General features: G+C 41.5%; 1 protein-coding gene across 1 annotated transcript; it reads right to left on the bottom strand.

The window, feature by feature from the left end:
* Positions 1 to 904: 904 nt before the first annotated feature.
* On the bottom strand, positions 905 to 20,001 carry LOC107808250 (uncharacterized). Its single transcript, XM_075252572.1, has 10 exons — positions 19,774 to 20,001; positions 18,310 to 18,449; positions 16,485 to 16,629; positions 16,201 to 16,328; positions 15,680 to 15,751; positions 14,517 to 14,643; positions 14,323 to 14,447; positions 14,177 to 14,218; positions 1,892 to 2,104; positions 905 to 1,267 (listed from the first exon to the last, which is right to left on the bottom strand). The coding sequence occupies exons 1-10, from the start codon at positions 19,916 to 19,918 to the stop codon at positions 1,199 to 1,201; spliced, it is 1,206 nt and encodes a 401-aa protein (XP_075108673.1). The 5' UTR covers positions 19,919 to 20,001; the 3' UTR covers positions 905 to 1,198.
* Between the last annotated feature and the right edge of the window lie 607 nt (positions 20,002 to 20,608).

Raw genomic sequence — 20,608 nt, 5'->3', positions numbered from 1 at the left:
GTCTGTTAATTTAAGAAGACAAGAAGACATCAAAGTGTGGGCATAGTACTATTTTAGGTGACTATGGTAATGTGGTGATAAGAGAGGTTTATTCTTTTCTATTTTCCTTATGAGTTCCGAATGTTTATTAATTATTACTATAATTTATTATGATTAAGTGATAAACTAAAGCGATATAATATATATATATATATATATATATATATATATATATATATATATATATATAAAAGACACATATCGTGTGTTTATTAAGTTTGGGTAAATAATAATTTTTTATCATTAGATGTGTCATATGTGTTAGCTTTTATTTTTCTCGCTAATCATATGTGTTAGCGCAATGTGGGGAATTTAGGTTTTATACCAGGACAAAAACTGGGCGGTTCCTTCGTTTTTGTTTGTTTCTTTTGAGAATGACTTGAGCTGTGAGTGTATGAGAGTGATATTTGTTGTGAGAGTTAACAAAATTACTAAGAAATAAAGAAGGAGAAGAAAATAAGGTTTCATAATTGTGTAAAACTCTTTTGAGAAGCAAGTGAGTATAAAATCTTTAATAACATTTTTCTTTAAAGTTTGTGATTTAAGAATATTCACAATTTGGCACGAGTTATTACATTAAGAATATTCACAATTGTGTAAAACAAAGAATGTTCGAACCAGTTTGCGCGCACCTCGATTAAACCTACTACCTCCCACTAGTACCGGTAGATAGTTACTTTATCCACCAAGACTTTAACAGATTGAAAGAAATCGTAACGTGCATTGGACTCCAAAATCTGTAATTTGACAACTCACTAAAATGATAAGAGTTCTGAGAAAATACTTAATCCCAACAAAGTCAGTCATGTTGGTATACTCGCACAAAGTCAGTCATGGCCAATAGTTACTTAATGATTTGAAATACTTAATCCCAACATAAAATTTTCCATAACATAATAAAGTGTTTGGTTGGTCACATAACAAAAAAATTAAGTGCCGCATAACTAATGTAGCGTTTTGTTGGCGGTATTAGTTACTAATATTTACATGAAGCAGCAAAGGTTAAGAAACTGTCAAAGGTTGCAAGGGTTGGCCCCTGACTGATTTCTCAGACACAAAAAATATAACAATCTCCTCATTATTATTCAATGCATATCACATAAATAATTTATTAGGACACACGAATGTTTCTTCATCATATTGACAGTTACTGCTTGCTTCAATTGACAATCTCTATTCCTGTAAAACGTTCTCCTGCATGTAGTTGAAGAGCAACGTCCCCGACAACCTGTAATTTAACCATTTCCATATTAGAAGATTGATTTCGACAAAGATGTTCTAACAAATAAACTTTAGCCTAAATTATTCTGGTTAAAATTATCAGGCAGAATGACAGCACTGTGTGCGCTATTCAGCCTACCGAAGCAGCATACGTCCCCCAGAAACTCTAGGTCTGTAAATGGATACAAAAACTCTTTAAGAATAGCTTGGTTATTCGACGAGTTTGAGTGTAAACTAGAGAAATCTAAGGATTTCAGTTTTTCCAGAAAGCCGCTTGCATGTATATTTATAGGCTTGACAATGATATCTCTTTGGAGAATGTTTATACTATGTTACGTGTGATTTGCTTATTCTACAAAACTTCATCTAACAGAAAACACAGACACCTCGTAAACCTAACTTTCAGAACTATGAACAATAAACGTGGGGTCTAAACACAGACAAGCCAAAGGTTTTTAAGTAAGCAAACAATTTGAAACTAGTTTCCCACCAATGAAATGAAATTGGCCCGAATTGAGCAAAATATATAAAACATGGATTCATATATCTGATCACAAATAGTTTGGAATTGAGGCGTTGTTGATTTGATTGATTGAAGCATTTCATCAAGATAGCTCAAGTTAGGACTTACCTTGGCCATGTATCTATAGGACTTTTCTGTAACACCAGCAATGTGGGGTGTGATTATAACCTCTGGAAATTTAAGGATAGCATCATCAGGATCAAATGGTTCAGCCCAAGCAACATCAATTCCTAAACCGCCCAAATGTCCCGATTTGAGATGATTAAAAACAGCGTCATAGTCCAAGAGACCACCTCGAGCAATATTAATCAGAATGGCACCCTGCAGCAAAAGAGAGCATGCAAAGTTACCATAATTTATCTAGTGTTGATTTTTGCTTTCTTGTAGACACCACTCCCACTAACAGCTCCTCAGCAACACTACTATTCTCGCGAGTGAGATCCAATGTGGGATCTTTCTCTTTATTGTTTTGAGGGGTAAAACCTTTGTTTGCACGTACACTGAATCAAGAACGACTACAATAAATTGGATCGGTAAACTGGATAGCTAGATGGTTGCTATGGTTCTAAGGGTTGCCAGGTTCAAGAAGACATTCAGCTTTTCCTAATCAGATAAAATAAAAGTCAGAGGCTAGTGTTATATCAGCAGAAAAATACTCAACCAAAATAGTCTAATCTTGAGCAAACTTATAGTAACATACACCACGATGCACTAGCAACATATTCTCATGATTTTGACTCTAAAAGGAAGCATCAGATTTTTCTCAAAATGTAGTGGTTGATGACACAGCAGATGAGAGAATTCACTACACTAAATTACAAAAGTTTTCAAATCATAGAAAAGTTCCTTTAACAAAGAAAACTCTTTCAAACAGTTTAGCCGTTTAAAATTGCAAAAACAACCCAACTTTGGATGGAACATACCTACATAATAGGATAAGAAAGTGAAATGTCAAATAATGAGAATGCATCTCACTTAAGATACATCATTTGTCAATGTCTCATTAGCAATTACTAGTATATTATGGGATTGCAAGTACACACCAAAGATAAGTGAGCTCTGAAGGACAGAACTCTTCTGGTATATGAACTGCAATTGTGGATATATAAGCATGGGTGCTGTCATGGGCGGGTTTCCAGCCATGCCCCATGACCTCTTGGACGCGCCCCTGGCGTCATGGCAAGCCTCCCAACGCCTAGCGCCATCGACGGCCCCGTGGTCTTGGCCGCGCCAAGTGACAAGCTCGCATGTGCCTATGTCGCCCCATCGATAGCCCTCGCCAGAGAAGGCAGATGCCAACAGCGCCGAGCGCGCAAGGTTGCCGCCAACGGACCTGCTGCTACCTTGTAGGAACCTAAGTCTTTTATGTTGTAAATATAGAGTAGTTTTATTTTCTGAATTTCCATTATGTCTCTCTAGCTTAGTTATGTCAAGTCCTGTAACTTTGGTTTATATTTTTTAAGCATTATTAGGGGGATCAAGCAATTCTCTGTACTGGTGTCTCTCCCCCTCGACACCGTGTTGCCTTTTTGTAATAGCTTTCATTAATGTAATCAAACTTTCTTTCATTCTCATTTTCTTTTCTGTTCTCTAAATTGCTCTTGACATTGGTTTTTCCGTACGGCACTGACAGTCTCGTCTAGCGTACGGAGGGGACCCCAGTTGGCGGATAGTAATCGCACATACATCAGTTGCTTAACCTTACGTCGCCCTTCCAAGGAATCGCAGGAAGGTACCGCGTAACAGTTGGTATCAGAGCCTAGGCTCGACATCGGACGAGGGAACACATTACCATTACCACCATTTCTGACCATGGTGAATCATGGGGACCACATTGCGACCCTTGAAGAGACGATTAACGTATTACAACCCATCGTGAATACGGTGCCTGACTTAAGAACCATCCTAGTGCAAAGGTTGGACGACCTGGACCGCAGAATGCGGCACGCCGAAGGTGATATTGCCAACATCAGTCGTGACTCTGAAGGAGACCGGCAAACGGCAACCACGGAGGCAGCCGAAATTTTCAGTAAATTCGAGAGCCTCCAACAGGAGCGGACGGAGGATTTAGCCTATAGGGCACAAGAGGCAGACATGGTGACTGCCACGCAACAAACCATAGACAATTTGACGGGCCAGCTCAATGTTGTCAACGCTGCATTGCAAGGCCTACTTCGAGGAGGTAGAAACCAGATCGAGGGTGCTGTGAACCTCGCCCCCGTGCCATAAAAGCTGAAGATTCCCGAGCCAAAACTCTACAATGGGGCTCGGAATGCCAAGGAAGTGGAGTTAGAAGAAGCAAAAAAGGTAGCAACTGCTGCCATGTATCTTTAGGGTGATGCTAAACTCTGGTGGCGGGTGAAATACGAAGCCATCAGGGCAGGTGAAGATACTCTTGAGACATGGGGAGACTTGAAGGCAGCCATACGCCTACAGTTCTTCCCCGAAAACATTGAGTACAATACGCGGAGAGAGCTTCGGAAGCTCTGCCAGACCAACCCAGTCCGGGATTACGTGCGGGAATTCTCCGCACTCATGCTGAACATACGGGATATGGGAGACAAGGACAAACTTTTCACCTTCCTGGAAGGTTTGAAACCTTATGCCTGTATGGAGCTGCAAAGACAAAGAATAAAAACTTTGCCCACGACGATCCAAGCAGCGGAATGCCTTGGGGACTACCAAGTGGAAGCTCGAAAGGATAGGCCTCAACCGCCTGCCCGAGGAGGATACAAAGGGGGTCAGCCTAGCAATGGTGGCCCAAGCAGAAGTGGAGGAGATCGGAGTGCAACCAAATCTAAGACTCCTTCCTCATGCAGTAATAGTGTTGCGTCTCACAATAATGATCGGGGGAGAAAGCTCCCTTCAGAATGTCGTCATTGCAGCGGGCCACATTGGAACAATGAATGCCCACAAGCACAAATGAACGCCCATCAAACTTTTGATGATGGGACAGATGACGACACATATGATGTTGACCAGATAGAACCAATAGGTGCCTTCAACGCACTTGTTTGTTCCATTTCTGAGGCCTTAGCGGGAACCAGTGCCGGCATCCGTAAGAAGAAAGACTCATGCCCAACCACCAAGAAAGGGAAAAAGAAGGCGGATGAGGGGCCTCCTCTTAACCAAGAGCAGACCCTTATGTTCGTCGAAATGAAAGTTAATGGCAAGCCCATTCAGGAGATGGTAGACACGGGCGCTACTCACAACTACTTAGCCTCAACTCAAGTAGAGCGCCTTGGTCTAGTTGTGGGAAAGGGCAGAGGTCGTGTCAAGGCTATCAACTCACCGCCTCAGCCAGTGGGTGGAATTGCCAAAGGAGTGTCAGTGAAGCTTGGTCCTTATGAAGGAAAATTCAACTTGCGTGTGGTGATCATAAATGACTTCGAGCTGATAGTTGGATTGGAATTAATGAGGCAAACCGACATCATTCCAGTACCTTATGCAGATATGCTACCGATGATGGGAGCCAAGCCCTGCATTATCCCATGCACAACCATAAAGATGGTCGCGGAGAACATCTCGGCCTTGCAGTTGAAGTTGAACAAGGGAGTCAAAAGACATGAACCTACGTTCTTGGCTACCCTCTGTATTGAAGATATTGAATGCTCTTCGGGTCCCATTCCTGCACCCATGAAGGAGCTGCTAAATTAATTTAAAGACGTCATGCCACAGGACATGCCAAAGCGACTCCCGCCTTGGCGCACTTTGGACCATGAGATTGAGTTGGTGCCGGATGCGAAGCCACCCGCCCGGGCGCCTTACAGATTGTCACAACCCGAACTGACCGAGCTTCGGAGACAGTTGACGGAAATGCTGGACACGGGGATCATTGTACCCTCCAAGTCCCCTTATGGGTCCCCTATGTTGTTCCAAAAGAAACAGGATGGCACCCTACGACTCTGTGGATTATCGGGCCCTAAATAAAATCAGCGTGAAGAACAAATACTCTATCCCGGTAATGGCAGGCTTGTTCGATAGACTGAGTGGTGCTACAGTGTTCACCAAAATAGACCTGAAGACAAGTTACCGACAAGTCCGGATTGCTGAGGGAAACGATCACAAGACGACTTGTGTGACAAGATATGGGTCGTATGACTTCTTGGTCATGCCATTCGGCTTGACTAATGCTCCAGCCACATTTTGCACCCTGATGAATCAAGTCTTCCGAGAGTACATTGACGAATTCGTAGTGGATTACCTGGACGACATTGTGGTATATAGCAAAACATTGGAGGAACACCTGCGGAAGGTCCTATAGACTGATTGCGGGAGCACGAATTATATGTGAAGCTATCCAAGTGCTCTTTCGCCCAAAAGCAGATTGACTTCCTCGGACATGTCATCACGGAAAGGCGAATCAAGATGGACCAACAGAAGATTCAAGCTGTCATAGATTGGCCGTCGTCGAAGGATATCCACGCCGAAGGCGTTCCTTGGCATGTGCAACTTCTATCGGCGGTTTTTGAAAAATTACTCTCATTGTAGTGTTGTTGACAGAACTCCTAAAGAAAGTCGTGCCTTGGGATTGGGGTCCCAAGCGAGCGGAGGCCTTCAACGCATTGAAAGCGGCTATGTCTAGTAGCCCCGTCTTAGCACTTCCTGATTTGGCCAAGCCATTCGAAGTATAAACGGATGCCTCTGACTATGCTCTGGGTGGAGTCTTGCTACAAGAGGGGCATCCAGTTGCGTATGAGAGCCGGAAGTTGAAGGATGCAAAACGCAACCCCAAAATATATATCAGCAGAAGGTACAACTCAACTCTTCTTCTCTCATGTTGCCAAATATTGGGGTATGCCGAAAGACATCGTTAGTGATCGCGACTATCGCTTCACTAGCAACTTTTGGACTCAGCTCTTTAAGTGCCTCGGGTCCAAGTTGAGCCACAGTTCAAGTTTCCATCCGTAATCTGATGGCCAGACGGAGCGGTTCAATGGTATGCGGGAGGAATACCTCTGCCATTTTGTCATCGGATCTCAGAAGAATTGGGTGAAGCTTCTAGTGTTGCTCAACTGTGTTCAATTCACAAAAGAGCTCTAGTACAAACAGAAGCGCCTTTGAAATTGTTACCGGACAGCAACCGCTACTCCCACACACTGTGGATGCCCAAAACATGTCGAAATCTCCTCGAGTTGCTAGCTTCTCGAAAGAATGGAAGCGAAATTTGAAGATAGTGCAGAGCTATCTTGTCAAAGCCCAAAAACGAATGAAAAAGCATGTTGATCAAAATCATCGCTTTGTTGAATATCAAGTAGGAGACAAAGTGATGGTGAAAATCCCAAAGATATACTTGTTTGCCCTCCATGACCCCTGCCTATTGCAAAAGTACATTGGACCCTTGAGAAGCACATTGGGAAAGTTGCATACCCCAGCCGGGTGGAAGATTCATCCAGTCTTCCATGTCAGCCATCTGAAACTTTTTCAGGAAGACACGGAGGATCTCTCGCGTGCCAACTCACAATACCCAGTATTCGACCCGTTCCAGCCATGCCCCATGGCGTCCTTGCAAGCCTCCCAACGCCATGGACGGTCCCGTGGTCTAAGCCGCGCCAAGTGACAATCGCGCATGTGCCTATGTCGCCCCATCGATAGCCCTCGCCCAGCCGCACACAAATGCCAACAGCGCCGCGCGCGCACACTCTGATGCTAAAGACAAGGTCGTCGCCCACGGACTTGCTTCTACCTTGTAAGAATCTACAATCTAAGTCCTTTTACTTCTTGTATATCCATTATGTCTTTATAGCATAGTTATGTCAAGTCATGTAACTTTGATTTATTTTTTTTAAGCATTATTAGAGGGATCAAGCAATCAAACTTTCAAGAGAGCAAACAATTATCTGTACTGGTGTCTCTCCCCCTCGACACTGTATTGCCTTTCTGTAATAGCTTTCGTTAATGCAATCAAGCTTCTTTCATTCTCTTTTCTGTTCTTTAATATACTCTTTCCCGTACGACATTGAAAGTCTCGTCTAGAGTACGAAGGGGACCCCAGTTGGCGGATAATAACCGGCACGGATATCGGTTGCTTAGCCATACGTCGCCCTTCCAAGAATTCTCAGGAAGGCGCCGCGTAACGTGCCTGAGAATTCTTATATGGGCGACGTAAGGCTAAACAACCGATGTTCGTGCGGTTACTATCCGCCAACTGGGGTCCCCTCCGTACGCAAGACGAGATTGTCAGTGTCGTACGGGAAAACAAATGTCAAGAGCAATTTAGAAAACAGAAAAGAGAATGAAAGAAAGCTTGATTGCATTAATGAAAGCTATTACAGAAAGGCAACACCGTGTCGAGGGGGAGAGACACCAATACAGAGAATTGTTTGCTTGCTTGAAAGTTTGACTACTTGATCCCCCCTAATAATGCTTTAAAAAAATAAACTAAAGTTACATGACTTAACATAACTAAGCTAGAGAGACATAATGAAAATACAAGAAGTAAAACTACTCTATATTTACAATAAAAATGACTTAGATTCCTACAAGATATAAGCAAGTTCATGGGCGGCAACCTCGTCTTTAGCATCAGAGTCTGCGAGTGCGGCACTGTTGGAATCTGCCTGCGGCTGAGTGCTGGCGAGGGCTATCGGTGGGGCGACATAAGTAAAGGCGCGCTTGTCACTTGGCGAGGCCAAGACCACGTGGCCGTCCATAGCGCTAGGCGTTGGGAGGTTTGCCAAGACGCCATGGGGCGCATCCAAGGGGTCATGGGGCATAGCTAGAAATCCGCCCATGACATTCTCCCCCACCTGAGTTGGCGACGTCCTCGGTGCCTTACTTGCAAAATAATGATCGATCAGGCTCTTGTAGGCTTTGAGGTTTGTTCCCCTCTCCCAAGTATTCTCCTCTGTATCACAACCCTGCCATTTCACCAAGAACACTTGGTGATCTTTCCTTGAAGCATGAACCACTCGATCATCGAGAATAGCTTCTGCACGCCTTTTCCCCGATTGAATTAGGGCCTCGAATACTGTGTATTGTGAGTTGGTTCCGCGAAGGATCCTCCGTGTCTTCCCGAAAAGGTTTCAGAAGGCTGACATGCCAGGCTGGGGTATCCACCCGGTATGCAACTTTCTCAATACGCTTCTCAATGGACAATGGTCCAATATACTTTTGCATTAGGCGAAGGCAGTGTTGTGAAGAGCGTGAAGCGAGGAAATGCGACAAGCCCCTTTTCGCTTAAAGCGAGAAGCGAAGCGCTAGCTTTTTTGAAGTGAAGCGGAATTTTAAAAAAAATTAAAATAAATACTGCATAGACAACAAATGTAACTGTAAGCAAATGTTCAATACTTCAATGTAAAAACTAAAGAGTAGCATCAATTAAAGCGCAAAATGAGCATCTTATTCTTCTACAAGATTAAATGAAATGAAAAAAATGGCACTAAGTATACGAAAATAACTGAAACGAAAAAAATTGGGCAGCATTTCGCTGCAATTTATCACTGAAACAGTGAAAAAAAAAGAAGAAAATGAAGAAGAGAATGAGAAAAAGAACTTAAGGGATAAAAAAAATTGCCGGCATTTCGCTGCTATTTTGGGACTGAAACAGTGAAAGAAAAAGAAAAAGAAGAAGAAGAAGGAGGAAGAAATCACATACCTAGGCTTGAACTTGATAAACTTTTTAAATTTTTAACGTTGGCAGCCCTTAATATGTAGAAGCGCTCGCTTTTGTCGCTTTTACGCTTCACTTTTTTTTTGCAGAAGCGCTCGCTTTATTCAACCTGCTACGCTTCACATCACAGAAGCGCCAGAGGTCTCGCTTCGCTTCGTTTCGCGCTTTAAGCGCCGAAGCGAGCGCTTTTCACAACACTGGGCGAGGGTCATGGACCCTTGCAAACAAGTATCGCTTTGGGATTTTTACCATCACTTTGTCTCCTACTTGGTATTCAACAAAGTGGCGATTTTGATCAGCATGGTTTTTCATTCGCTTTTGGGCTTTGACAAGATAGCTCTGCACTATCTCCAAGTTTCGCTTCCATTCCTTCGAGAAGCTAGCAGCTCGAGGAGATTTCGACATGTTTGGGGCATTCACAGTGCGTGGGAGTAGTTGTTGCTGTCCGGTAACAATTTCAAAAGCACTTCTGTTTGTAGTAGAGCTCTTTTGTGAATTGAAACACAGTTGAGCAGCATACAGAAGCTTCACCCAATTCTTCTGCGATCGGGTAACAAAATGGCGGAGGTATTCCTCCAGCATGCCATTGAACAGCTCCGTCTGGCCATCAGATTGCGAATGGAATCTTGAATTGTGGCTCAACTTGGACCCGAGACACTTAAAGAGCTTGGTCCAAATTTTGCTAGTGAAGCGAGAGTCACGATTACTAATGATGTCTTTAGGCAAGCCCTAATATTTGACAACATGAGAAATGAAGAGTTGAGTTATATCTTCTGCTGATATATATTTCGGGGCTGCTATAAATGTAGCGTATTTAGAAAACCGATCTACAACAACCAAGATAGTTGTAAGATCTCCGATCTTGGACAATCCGGTGATGAAATCTAGTGACACGCTTTCCCAGGGTCGCTTTGGAACAGGCAATGGCTCCAAAAGTCCCGCTTGTGTCAAGCGGTCCGACTTGTCTTTCTGGCATACTAGGCAAGTCTTCACATATCGAGCAACATCATCAGCCATTTGAGGCAAATAATAAGCACGGCGCAACAACGCCATGGTGCGTTCTTCACCTGGGTGGCCGGCCCACAAAGTATCATGGCATTCCATCATAAGAGTCCTTCGCAGATCTCCTCCTTCGGGAACATAAAATCGGTTTCTTTTCACCTTCAGGAAGCCATCTTCCATGTAGAACTGGCGAGTCTTGCCCTGTAATCGACCAAATACTATGCAGCAGGATCCTTGGTGAGTAGATCTTGTATCCGATCTTTTATAGTGGTGGTCACTTCGCTCCCCCTTAGGGTGGCGAGTAGGCACACCGATGCTAGGTCAGCCCTTCGACTAAGCGCATCAGTAACTTTGTTGGTCTTCCCACTTCGGTACTCTAGGTTGAAGTGAAATTCCGCTAGGAGTTCCTGCCACCTGGCTTGTCAGCCATTCAGCTTTGGTTGGGTCATGAAATGACTAACAGCCGTGTTTTACGTCTTGACCACGAACAGGTTCCCAGTAAATAGTGCCTCGAAAGGCGTAAGCATTGGACGACAGCCGATAATTCTTCTTCGTGGGCGGCGTAGCGCCATTCTGCATCCTTCAACTTCCGGCTCTCGTATGCCACTAGATGCCCCTCTTGTAGCAAGACTCCGTCCAGAGCATAGTCAGAGGCATCCGTTTGTATTTCGAACGGCTTGGCCAAATCAGGAAGGGCCAAGACGGGGCTTCTAGACATAGCCGTTTTCAATGCGTTGAAGGCCTCCGCTTGCCTAGGACCCCAATCCCAAGGTATGACTTTCTTTAAGAGTTCTGTCAACAACATTGCAATGATAGAGTAATTTTTCACAAACCGCCGATAGAAGTTGCACAGGCCAAGGAACGCCCTCAAGGCGTGGAATGTGGATATCCTCTGACGGCGGCCAATCTATGACAGCTTGAATATTTTGTTGGTCTATCTTGATTCGTCTTTCCTCGATGACATGTCCGAGGAAGTTAATCTTTTTTAGGTGAAAGGGCACTTGGATAGCTTACACATATAATTCGTGCTCCCGCAGTCGGGCTAGGACCTTCCGCAGGTGTTCCTCCAATGTTTTGCTATATACCACAATGTCGTCCAAGTAGACCACTACGAATTCGTCAATGTACTCTCGGAAGACTTGGTTCATCAGGGTGAAAAATGTGGCCGGAGCATTAGTCAAGCCGAATGGCATGACCAGGAAGTCGTACGACCCATATCTTGTCACACGGATCGTCTTGTGTTCATCTCCCTCAGCAATCCGAACTTGCCAGTATCGTCTGCTTTGGTGAACACTGTAGCACCACCCAATCTATCAAACAAATCTGCCATTAGCGAGATAGAGTACTTATTCTTCACGGTGATTTTGTTAGGGTCCGATAATCCACACAAAGTCGTAGGGTGCCATCCTGTTTCTTTTGGAATACCACAAGGGACCCATAAGGGGATTTGGAGGGCACAATGATCCCCGTGTCCATCATTTTCGTCAACTGTCTCCGAAGCTCGGTCAGTTCGGGTTGTGACAATCTGTAAGGCGCCCGGGCGGGTGGCTTCGCACCCGGCACCAACTCAATCTCATGGTCCAAAGTGCGCCAAGGCGGGAGTCGCTTTGGCATGTCCTGTGGCATGACGTCTTTAAATTAATTTAGCAGCTCCTTCATGGGTGCAGGAATGGGACCCGAAGAGCATTCAATATCTTCAATACAGAGGGTAGCCAAGAACGTAGGTTCATGTCTTTTGACTCCCTTGTTCAACTTCAACTGCAAGGCCGAGATGTTCTCCGCGACCATCTTTATGGTTATGCATGGGATAATGCAGGGCTTGGCTCCCATCATCAGTAGCATATCTGCATAAGGTACTGAAATGGTGTTGGTTTGCCTCATGAATTCCAATCCAACTATCAGCTCGAAGTCATCTATGATCACCACACGCAAGTTGAATTTTCCTTCATAAGGACCAAGCTTCACTGGCACTCCTTTGGCCATTCCACCACTGGCTGAGGCTGTGAGTTGATAGCCTTGGCGTATAGCTGCCTTCAAGTCTCCCCATGTCTCCAGGGTATCTTCACCGGCCCTGATGGCTTCGTATTTCACCCACCACTAGAGTTTAGCATCACCCTGAAGATACATAGCAACAGTTGCTACCTTTTTTGCTTCTTCTAGCCCCCCACGGCATCGAAGTATTGTTCAATGTCGATGATGAAGTTCTCCATTTCCTTGGCATTCCGAGCCCCATTGTAGGGTTTTGGTTCAGGAATCTTCAACTTTTGTGGCACAAGGGCGAGGTTCACAACACTCTCGATGTGGTTTCCGCCTCCTCGAAGTGAGCCTTGTAATGCAACGTTGACAACATTGAGTTGGCCCGTCAAGTTGTCTATAGTTTGCTGCATGGCAGTCACCCTGTTTACCTCTTGCGCCCTATAGGCTAAATCCCCGGTCCGCTCCTGTTGGAGGCCCTCGAAAATTTTGGCTGCCTATGTGGCTGCCGTTTGCCGGTCTCCTTCAGAGTCGCGACTGATGTTTGCAATGTCCCCTTCAGCCTGCCGCATCCTGCGGTCCAAGTCGTCCAACCTTCGCACTAGGCTAGTTCTTAGATCATGCACCGTATTCAAGATAGCTTGTAATACGTTAACCGTCTCTTCAAGGGCCGCAATGCGGTCCCCATGATTTTTCATAGTTAGAAATGGTGGTAATGGCAATGTGTTCCCTCGTCCGATATCGAGCCTAGGCTCTGGTACCAACAGTTACGCAATGCCTTCCTGAGAATTCTTGGAAGGACGACGTAAGGCTAAGCAACCGATGTCCGTGCGGTTACTATCCGCCAACTGGGGTCCCCTCCGTACGCTAGACGAGATTGTCAATGCCGTACGGGAAAACCAATGTCAAGAGCAATTGAGAGAACAGAAAAGAGAATGACAATGAAAGAAAGCTTGATTGTATTAATAAAAGCGTAAAACTACTCTATATTTACAATAAAAAGGACGTAGATTCCTACAAGGTAGAAGCAAGTCCGTTGGCGGCAACCTTGTCTATAGCATTAGAGTCTGCGCCCGCACCGTTGTTGGCATCTACCTGCGCTGGGTGCTGGCGAGGGCTATTGGTGGGGCGACATAAGCACAGGCGCGCTTGTCACTTGGTGCGGCCAAGACCACGGGGCCGTCCATGGCGCTAGGCATTGGGAGGCTTGCCAGGACACCATGAGGCGCGTCCAAGGGGTCATGGGGCATGGCTGGAAAGCCGCCCGTGGCAGTAACCATGCATTAGCAATACATACATATGCACAAATATGCACAGCTATTAAACCAACTCTTAATACACTATGTATAAATGTCAATTTGAAATTGAGAGGCACAAACATATGCGCATGCACACTCTATAATTGGATGATATACTAAGAACCTATATGACTTAGTGAAAATGACAAAGGTAGCATTTGTTGACTGAAATATTATCTAACTTAATAGCTCCAACAATTTTCCTATAGCTTGCATCAATATAGTTTCATAACCATAGCTGTTAATATCAAGCATTTAATCAGAGCTAGTGCACTGACTTGCATGCGCAAGAAACAATGGGATAAATCATAAATGTCCCAGAACACAATCAAATGACCTATGAAAAAGAAAAAGGGATGCCGGTATTTTTTCTGCCAAACTGAGGTAATCTGACAGCCTCTTCACTGATTCCCACTGTGAGAGAATAGAATAATAATACAGCTCCCCCCCCCCCCCCCGGTTTCTGGAAAGAGATGTCCACTTAGCAAAGTGAGGAAGAACACAAACCTTTTTCATGACAGATATAAAATCATTGTTCACGATGCCAGCCTGCAAGTGACCAGCATATCTTTAAGTATAAGCTTGACAAAAAATATTGATCATCAGAAAGCACATGATTGCGTAGCCAGACAATAAGAAAAGAGGGGTCTTACAGTTTCTTTGTTCATAGCTAAACAACATACTACAATATCAGCTTTGCTTACAAACTTCAAGATATCATCATGGTTTCCCCTCTCATCAACCAGGTCATCATAGCTACCATTTTCAACAGATGGTGCTAGAAAGATAGCATGCATAGTTAATATCAACATTTTAGAAATAAATAGAATTCACAAGATTTTCTTACCCTCGGATTTGCTTGAGTCCCGTGCATGCCTGGACCAACTCCGTTTGGTAGCAAGTATTTTCACGTCAAATGGACGTAGACGCTTTGCCAAATGTATCCCGATATTGCCAAACCCCATGATAAACACCTATGTGATGATGCAGAAAATATCTAAGACATCGTCAAAGTGCAACTCTTGCACAAGTTTCTAGTCATGAAATATATTCAAGCACACAACAATGCCATAAAAGTCTCCATTTGTGATATTACAGAGACTATTAGGCCAATTTATCCATCTAATAGAATTTTCCACTTGATGGTAGCAAATTTGAATATGCACTATGAGTTTGCCCTGTAAGAAGGATGAAGGTGAAGTTCAGATTAGGCAGGATTCTGGAACCTTTTTTTTTCTTTTGATAAGTAGGCAAGATTCTGGAACCTAAAATGCAAACAATTCAGATATATAGGCTCACTCTTCCTGGAAAAATGACATGATAGATGAAGGCGCAACGCATAGAATCAAATATGATTGGTTCAAATGGAGGAGTGTTACAAGGGTGCTATGCGATAAGAAGATACCTAGCAAAATGAAATACAAGTTTTATAGGTTTATAGTACAAAGAAAGTTAGCTACATCTCTTTCCTTCTTCTTTTTTTCCCTTTTGATGAGGAAGTTAGCAACATTTCTAAATTTAACGGCTCAAGTTTTATTAATTAATACAACTATTATCTTTCTAAGTACCAAATTTTAGATACTTGTATAGGATACCCGTATGCAAAAAAATGTGAAATAGAAAAAGTTTGAACACCATATAGGTACTTAATCCTAAGATCACCCTGGGCCTCTTATACCATCATCACAGCCATTATTATATATATGCAACTTAATTTTAGCATCGCCACTTCATATTATTATAAATATATATACCCATTTACCTTAATAATAAGGTAATTGTCAAGTAAACATGTTTGAATGAAGCATTTGTAACTACTGTATACAAATTAGTTGATTCTATCGAGCGTACCTTTCTATTTAGTTCAAAAGTTTTGAGCACTTTTATATCTTGCAAAGGTATAAAAACAAAAACAATAAGAGGTGAGATGAAAATGGGAACAAAAACACATCTAGAGCACTCCAAATGCCAGATAACAGATAAATAGGAGAAACAAAAGGTGAAACTCACCGTTTTCCCTTCCAGGTTGTCACCAATTGGCTCCCCTAGCTTTTTCTGCTCCACAGAAATTTTCAGTTGATGCTGCAGCATTTGAGGAATACAGGTGAAAAGGGAAAACAGAGTAGCTTATATGAGAACAAATGATACTCCGTAGTACTCATATACATTAGCTATACGTATATACTTTCACTTCTAGAACCAGAGAGATGATTTAGCAAGCACAATTAAGTACTCACAACCCACTATTTGGACCACTCAATTAAATTCACTTCATATATCATTGAGATTCCAGGTTGTCTTATCCATCCCATTGAGTTCATTTTCATTAGCAATATAAACAAGTTTCAAGCAGACAAGTACTGAAGAACAGATTGCCGACCAACCTGCAGTAATTATTCTTACAAATGGTGATTATACATTCACAATGTATCAACTTTATGGAGGAAGAAAATAAAATTTATCCTACATGTTTATCCTCAAAGAGTTCAGAAGAAGTAAAGCCTTTATTTATAAGCTTAGAATCTACCAACTTGCTTACGCAGGAGGCCCAAAATGAGATATATGGCCATTTCAGCACATGAAGCAGCATTTCCAGTTGCACCACCTGGAATTCTGGCGACTTTAATGCCATGCTCTGTAGCAGCATTAATGTCAACACCTGCATAACAACAGCAGTGCAAAATATTTAGGCATTGGAAACCTCAAAATATGTTCATTATAATGAACCAGCTGCCAAAGAAATAATATCAAGATAAAAAGAACGAAACAAAACAAAAGGCAAAAGGCAAAAAGACAGACTAAAAAGATAGTTGACCTTCTAGCCCAACTCCAAATTGCATTATGAGTTTCATGCTCTTTGCACGAGAGAGGACATCGGAGTTCATCCGGAAGCTTTTAACCACGCAAATTTCATAGTCACCAATCACAGCAGGCACATTTTCAAGTGGAACATCATCAACCTACAAAGGAGGCATATAATCATCATTGAAGATTAGTTTAATCACTTGTAAGTTGGACCGTTTTAAGAAGACCTTACAAGGAGGTATTCTCAGATTCAACTCAAAGAATTGAAGAGAAGGAGCTGTAGCTTTTTCTATAAGTAATTTTTAGTTGTAAGTAAAGGAACAAACACTGCAAATCAAATATTAAATGGAAGAGAAGATAAAAACAAAACTAACTTTAAAGATTGCAAGTTTTGTAGTTAGGTAGCATTTTTATCATGTACAAAGTGTGCACAATCATAATTAGCAGCTCTTAGTATATTCAGTAAGTAACAAAGATACCTCTAAACAATTGTGTCTCTGTTTCCTTTTTCTTTTCTTTTTCTTTGATAATTGAAAAGTAGTTTTATATATGTCACACTATACATGTATTATATAATAATATGTACATCCATTACTGTATTTGATAAGTGTATGTACAGTCGTTTACTAAACATTCCAAAAATCTATGCAAACTGGTATATGCTTATCACCTCAGAAATACAAATGAAATAAAAAGGTATACTCAACTTTGAAATGAATTTTCAATTTTCTCTAAGGTTCTACTATCCTTTCTCTCCAAAATGTCCAAATATTACACAGGTGAGTTGTCTTCCAAATGTAATTTTCCTCGCCTTCATGCTTCTAAAAAGTCGTGTTTCTTGACTGCTTTATCTTTCCCATTTGTCTTATGTAAGCACTTCAAGTGAAAAACATAGAGAATTTTATTTCTCCCTGGAATTGTGACCTAGTGTCGCATATACCAGCAATTCCTGTTGTGGCTCAAGTTCCTTGTTCATTGTCAACTTTTTCCACCTATATCAAATCAACTGTTTGCATCTTCAGTTGAGTTGTATGAAAATAGTGTCTACTTTTTCTAAAGAGGAAACCTTTAGTGCACATTTTTTTGATAACTGAGAATTTCCCTCGGACCAGTGGTGCACGGTTCAAACCTTGGTAGATAATGGATCTGCCCCTCTACCCTTCTCCACTTAAATACCAAGATTTTGTCTGCGGCAGGGTTCGAACCCGTAACATAAGCCGAACCCACAGAACACGTGCTATGCTCTTATCAACCAAAGCCCTGGGGCTAGAAACTTTTAGTGCACATTATAACAGAAAACAATGCATGGAACTCATACTTACTCTTCTCAATTAATTTTTCACTTCATATTTCTATACCAACAACGTAAAGATAGAACACATTTCACACAAGAAATACTAAAGGATACATTATTTTCAACTCTTCACTAAATAACCATGTGAAGTCTGAAAAAGAAAATTCACTTCAGACAAGAGTATAAATAACTACCCTCAAAATAAAGGGTCAAGAAGAAATTTTAATCTTGCAAATCGCCATCAAACGTCTACCTCTGTCCAAATAGCATTATCAATTTTTTAAAGAAATCTAAGATAATAGGTAAACCAAAAAAGTGAAAAACCATATGGAAACATCAATATATGCAATTGCTTTTCAATCATTCATCAAGATTCCTCTGTTGCTTTATGAACCTACTGTGCCAACAAGTTTTTAATTCAACCTGCCTTATTTTTCCCCTATGGATGCCTGAAGAATCATATTTGCTTGAATAACTTTGAATTGGAGTCAAAATTAAGTCTCATGCAAAGAAGAAATAAGTAAAAGCAAGAAAGTAATACCTGGACAAATGGATAGCCTTGCAAATATTCTCTTGTATAATTGTGAGAAGCGGGAAAGTGAGGCCCACAAAAAAGAACACGGGTAACTTGACTGCTACTATTATCACCCATTTTCTGAACCTCTGGCGATGCGTTTGCACCTAAACGAATAGGCAAATGCAAGTATAAATATATTTCAGTCTATATCCTTAGTACATCTGAGAGTGAGTATTACACACATTGTTTGAGAAAACACATTATTATCCTGGCTGCATATTGTAATCAATCTCCGTTTCCAAGAACTGGAAGGACATGGTAATAGAGAGGGAGGGTAAAAATCTTCTCAAAGCATGTATAAATGTCACGATATACAAGAGAATGGAGACAGAAGGTGATCAAGTCATATGTTTGTTCACAGAGCAAAGACTGAGATCAAAGTAGAGATCTCACAGCCATTGCTTCAATTAACTCTGTATTCAACAATGACAAAAGAAAAGGTACACCGACATGCCATAGACTCAATTGCACTATTTGTTTCCTAGGCTATTTTTTTAACCTCGCTCATTAGTTTTTCTATGTTATGGCATTTCCAATTAATCAGCATTTATACATCTTTTATCTACATGGTAATGTAGTATTCCACATAGTAATTGCAATAAAACTAGTGAGACTCGTGTCCTAAGTATAGACTTTCTTACATAAAAACTTTACAGGTAAAGAAGATCATATTAAACGAGAACTAGAAACCTAAGAAGACAGGATTTTCTCAATCAACCAAAGACTTAAAAAAGAACCATCAAAAGTTTAGAAAAAAGAGCCCTTTAGTCCATTTGAAAATTAGATAGTAAGACACGAACGAATCCTTGTGTCTTGCATTCTGTTTATACAATACATCTCCTACCCCCCAAAGCTTTGGTCTAGTGGTAAGAGTGCAACATGTGATATATGGGTTAGGTGATGTCACCAGTTCGGACCTGCCACACGCAAAAACCCGGGATTTAAGTGAAGAAAAATAAAAGGGTGAGTCCATTATCCACCAAGTTTTGAACCGTGGATCATCAAAAAAAAAAAAAAAAAGAGTGAAAGAGAGTAGAAAATGACACTCTTAAACATCTTCAAGAACTACAGACTCCCTTCCATTGCCAACCAAAAAAGAAAAAAGGGCAGCGATCCAGGAAAGGGCCGGACCACAAGGTCTATATTGTACACAGCCTTCTACGAGGCTGTTTCTACGAACCCGTTACGTGGCAGCAACTTTGTTACACCAAGGCCCCTTCATTTCCAACCAAAAATGAAAGACTAATAAATCATGCAAAACCAGTTGGACCAACGGGAAAGGTCCATCATACAATCAAAACAACAAGTTCAATCAAGAAAACACAAAAGTTCCAGCCATATTGAGCAAACAAACCATTTGGGCAGAAATTTATAATTGAAAAAACCAAAGATTGTGAATTTGTGAGTATTCTGGAAATGGGGATATACCAGCGTGAGCTAGGGAACAGTGTTTCTGCTGCTGCAGCTGCTTAATCCTAGTGTTCCCCAGAACCTCGGAAGTCAGCAGTGTTTTTGTCCACGTTTTGCAGACCTTTAAAACTAATGCAGAGGTGGTCTTACGGTAGTAGTACATCTATGGAACATACCAGAGATTAGAAAATTGCAATTATGAGGTTGACTTTGAAATGCCTAGGTCTAAATAGCTCTACATTCTGAACGATTGATTGTACTTTTGGCCTGACGGCTGGTACATGTTCTTCTCTTTTTTTTTTTGTCTTTTTCTTCCCATGGGAGTAATTGTTTAGGCTTAAAATATAAATTGACACCTCTACTTGTATATTATGTTAAGGGCATAAATTTGTATACCTAAAATCCCCTAAATTATTTATGTTTTGTAAGTATAATACTTCAAACTATGAGCATGAGGTTTTAAGGGTGCCAAAAAAAATGATAAAGAATATTTATCTTTAAAATTTAATATTTTATCTTTATACACAATATAATTTTTTGACAAAGAATTATTAAATGACCACCGTCCTAAACCATAAGATTTCCTATCTAAAATCTCCGTGTAATGCCAAAGTGGCATGGATAGTAGCTTCATTGTCTTTTATAGTATGTTAAAGCTAGAAATTAGGCACACACAGAAAAAAGACATCCATAGACATTTTTGCATTCATTTTTAAATTATTATTCTTATTTATTGTTTCATGTATTTTTCTTTTTCTTTCTTATTCAATTTTTTTCTTATTTTTCTTATTTAATTTTTTTCTTGAAATTTTTCGCTAATAACAGTAAAATAGTTGAAACGCATAAGCTTAAA

The sequence above is a fragment of the Nicotiana tabacum genome, chromosome 4, assembly GCF_000715075.1.
Source record: "Nicotiana tabacum cultivar K326 chromosome 4, ASM71507v2, whole genome shotgun sequence".
In the NCBI taxonomy this organism is placed as follows: domain Eukaryota; kingdom Viridiplantae; phylum Streptophyta; class Magnoliopsida; order Solanales; family Solanaceae; genus Nicotiana; species Nicotiana tabacum.
Note: the sequence above shows the minus strand (reverse complement) of the source record. Positions and strands in the feature narration are given on the sequence as shown.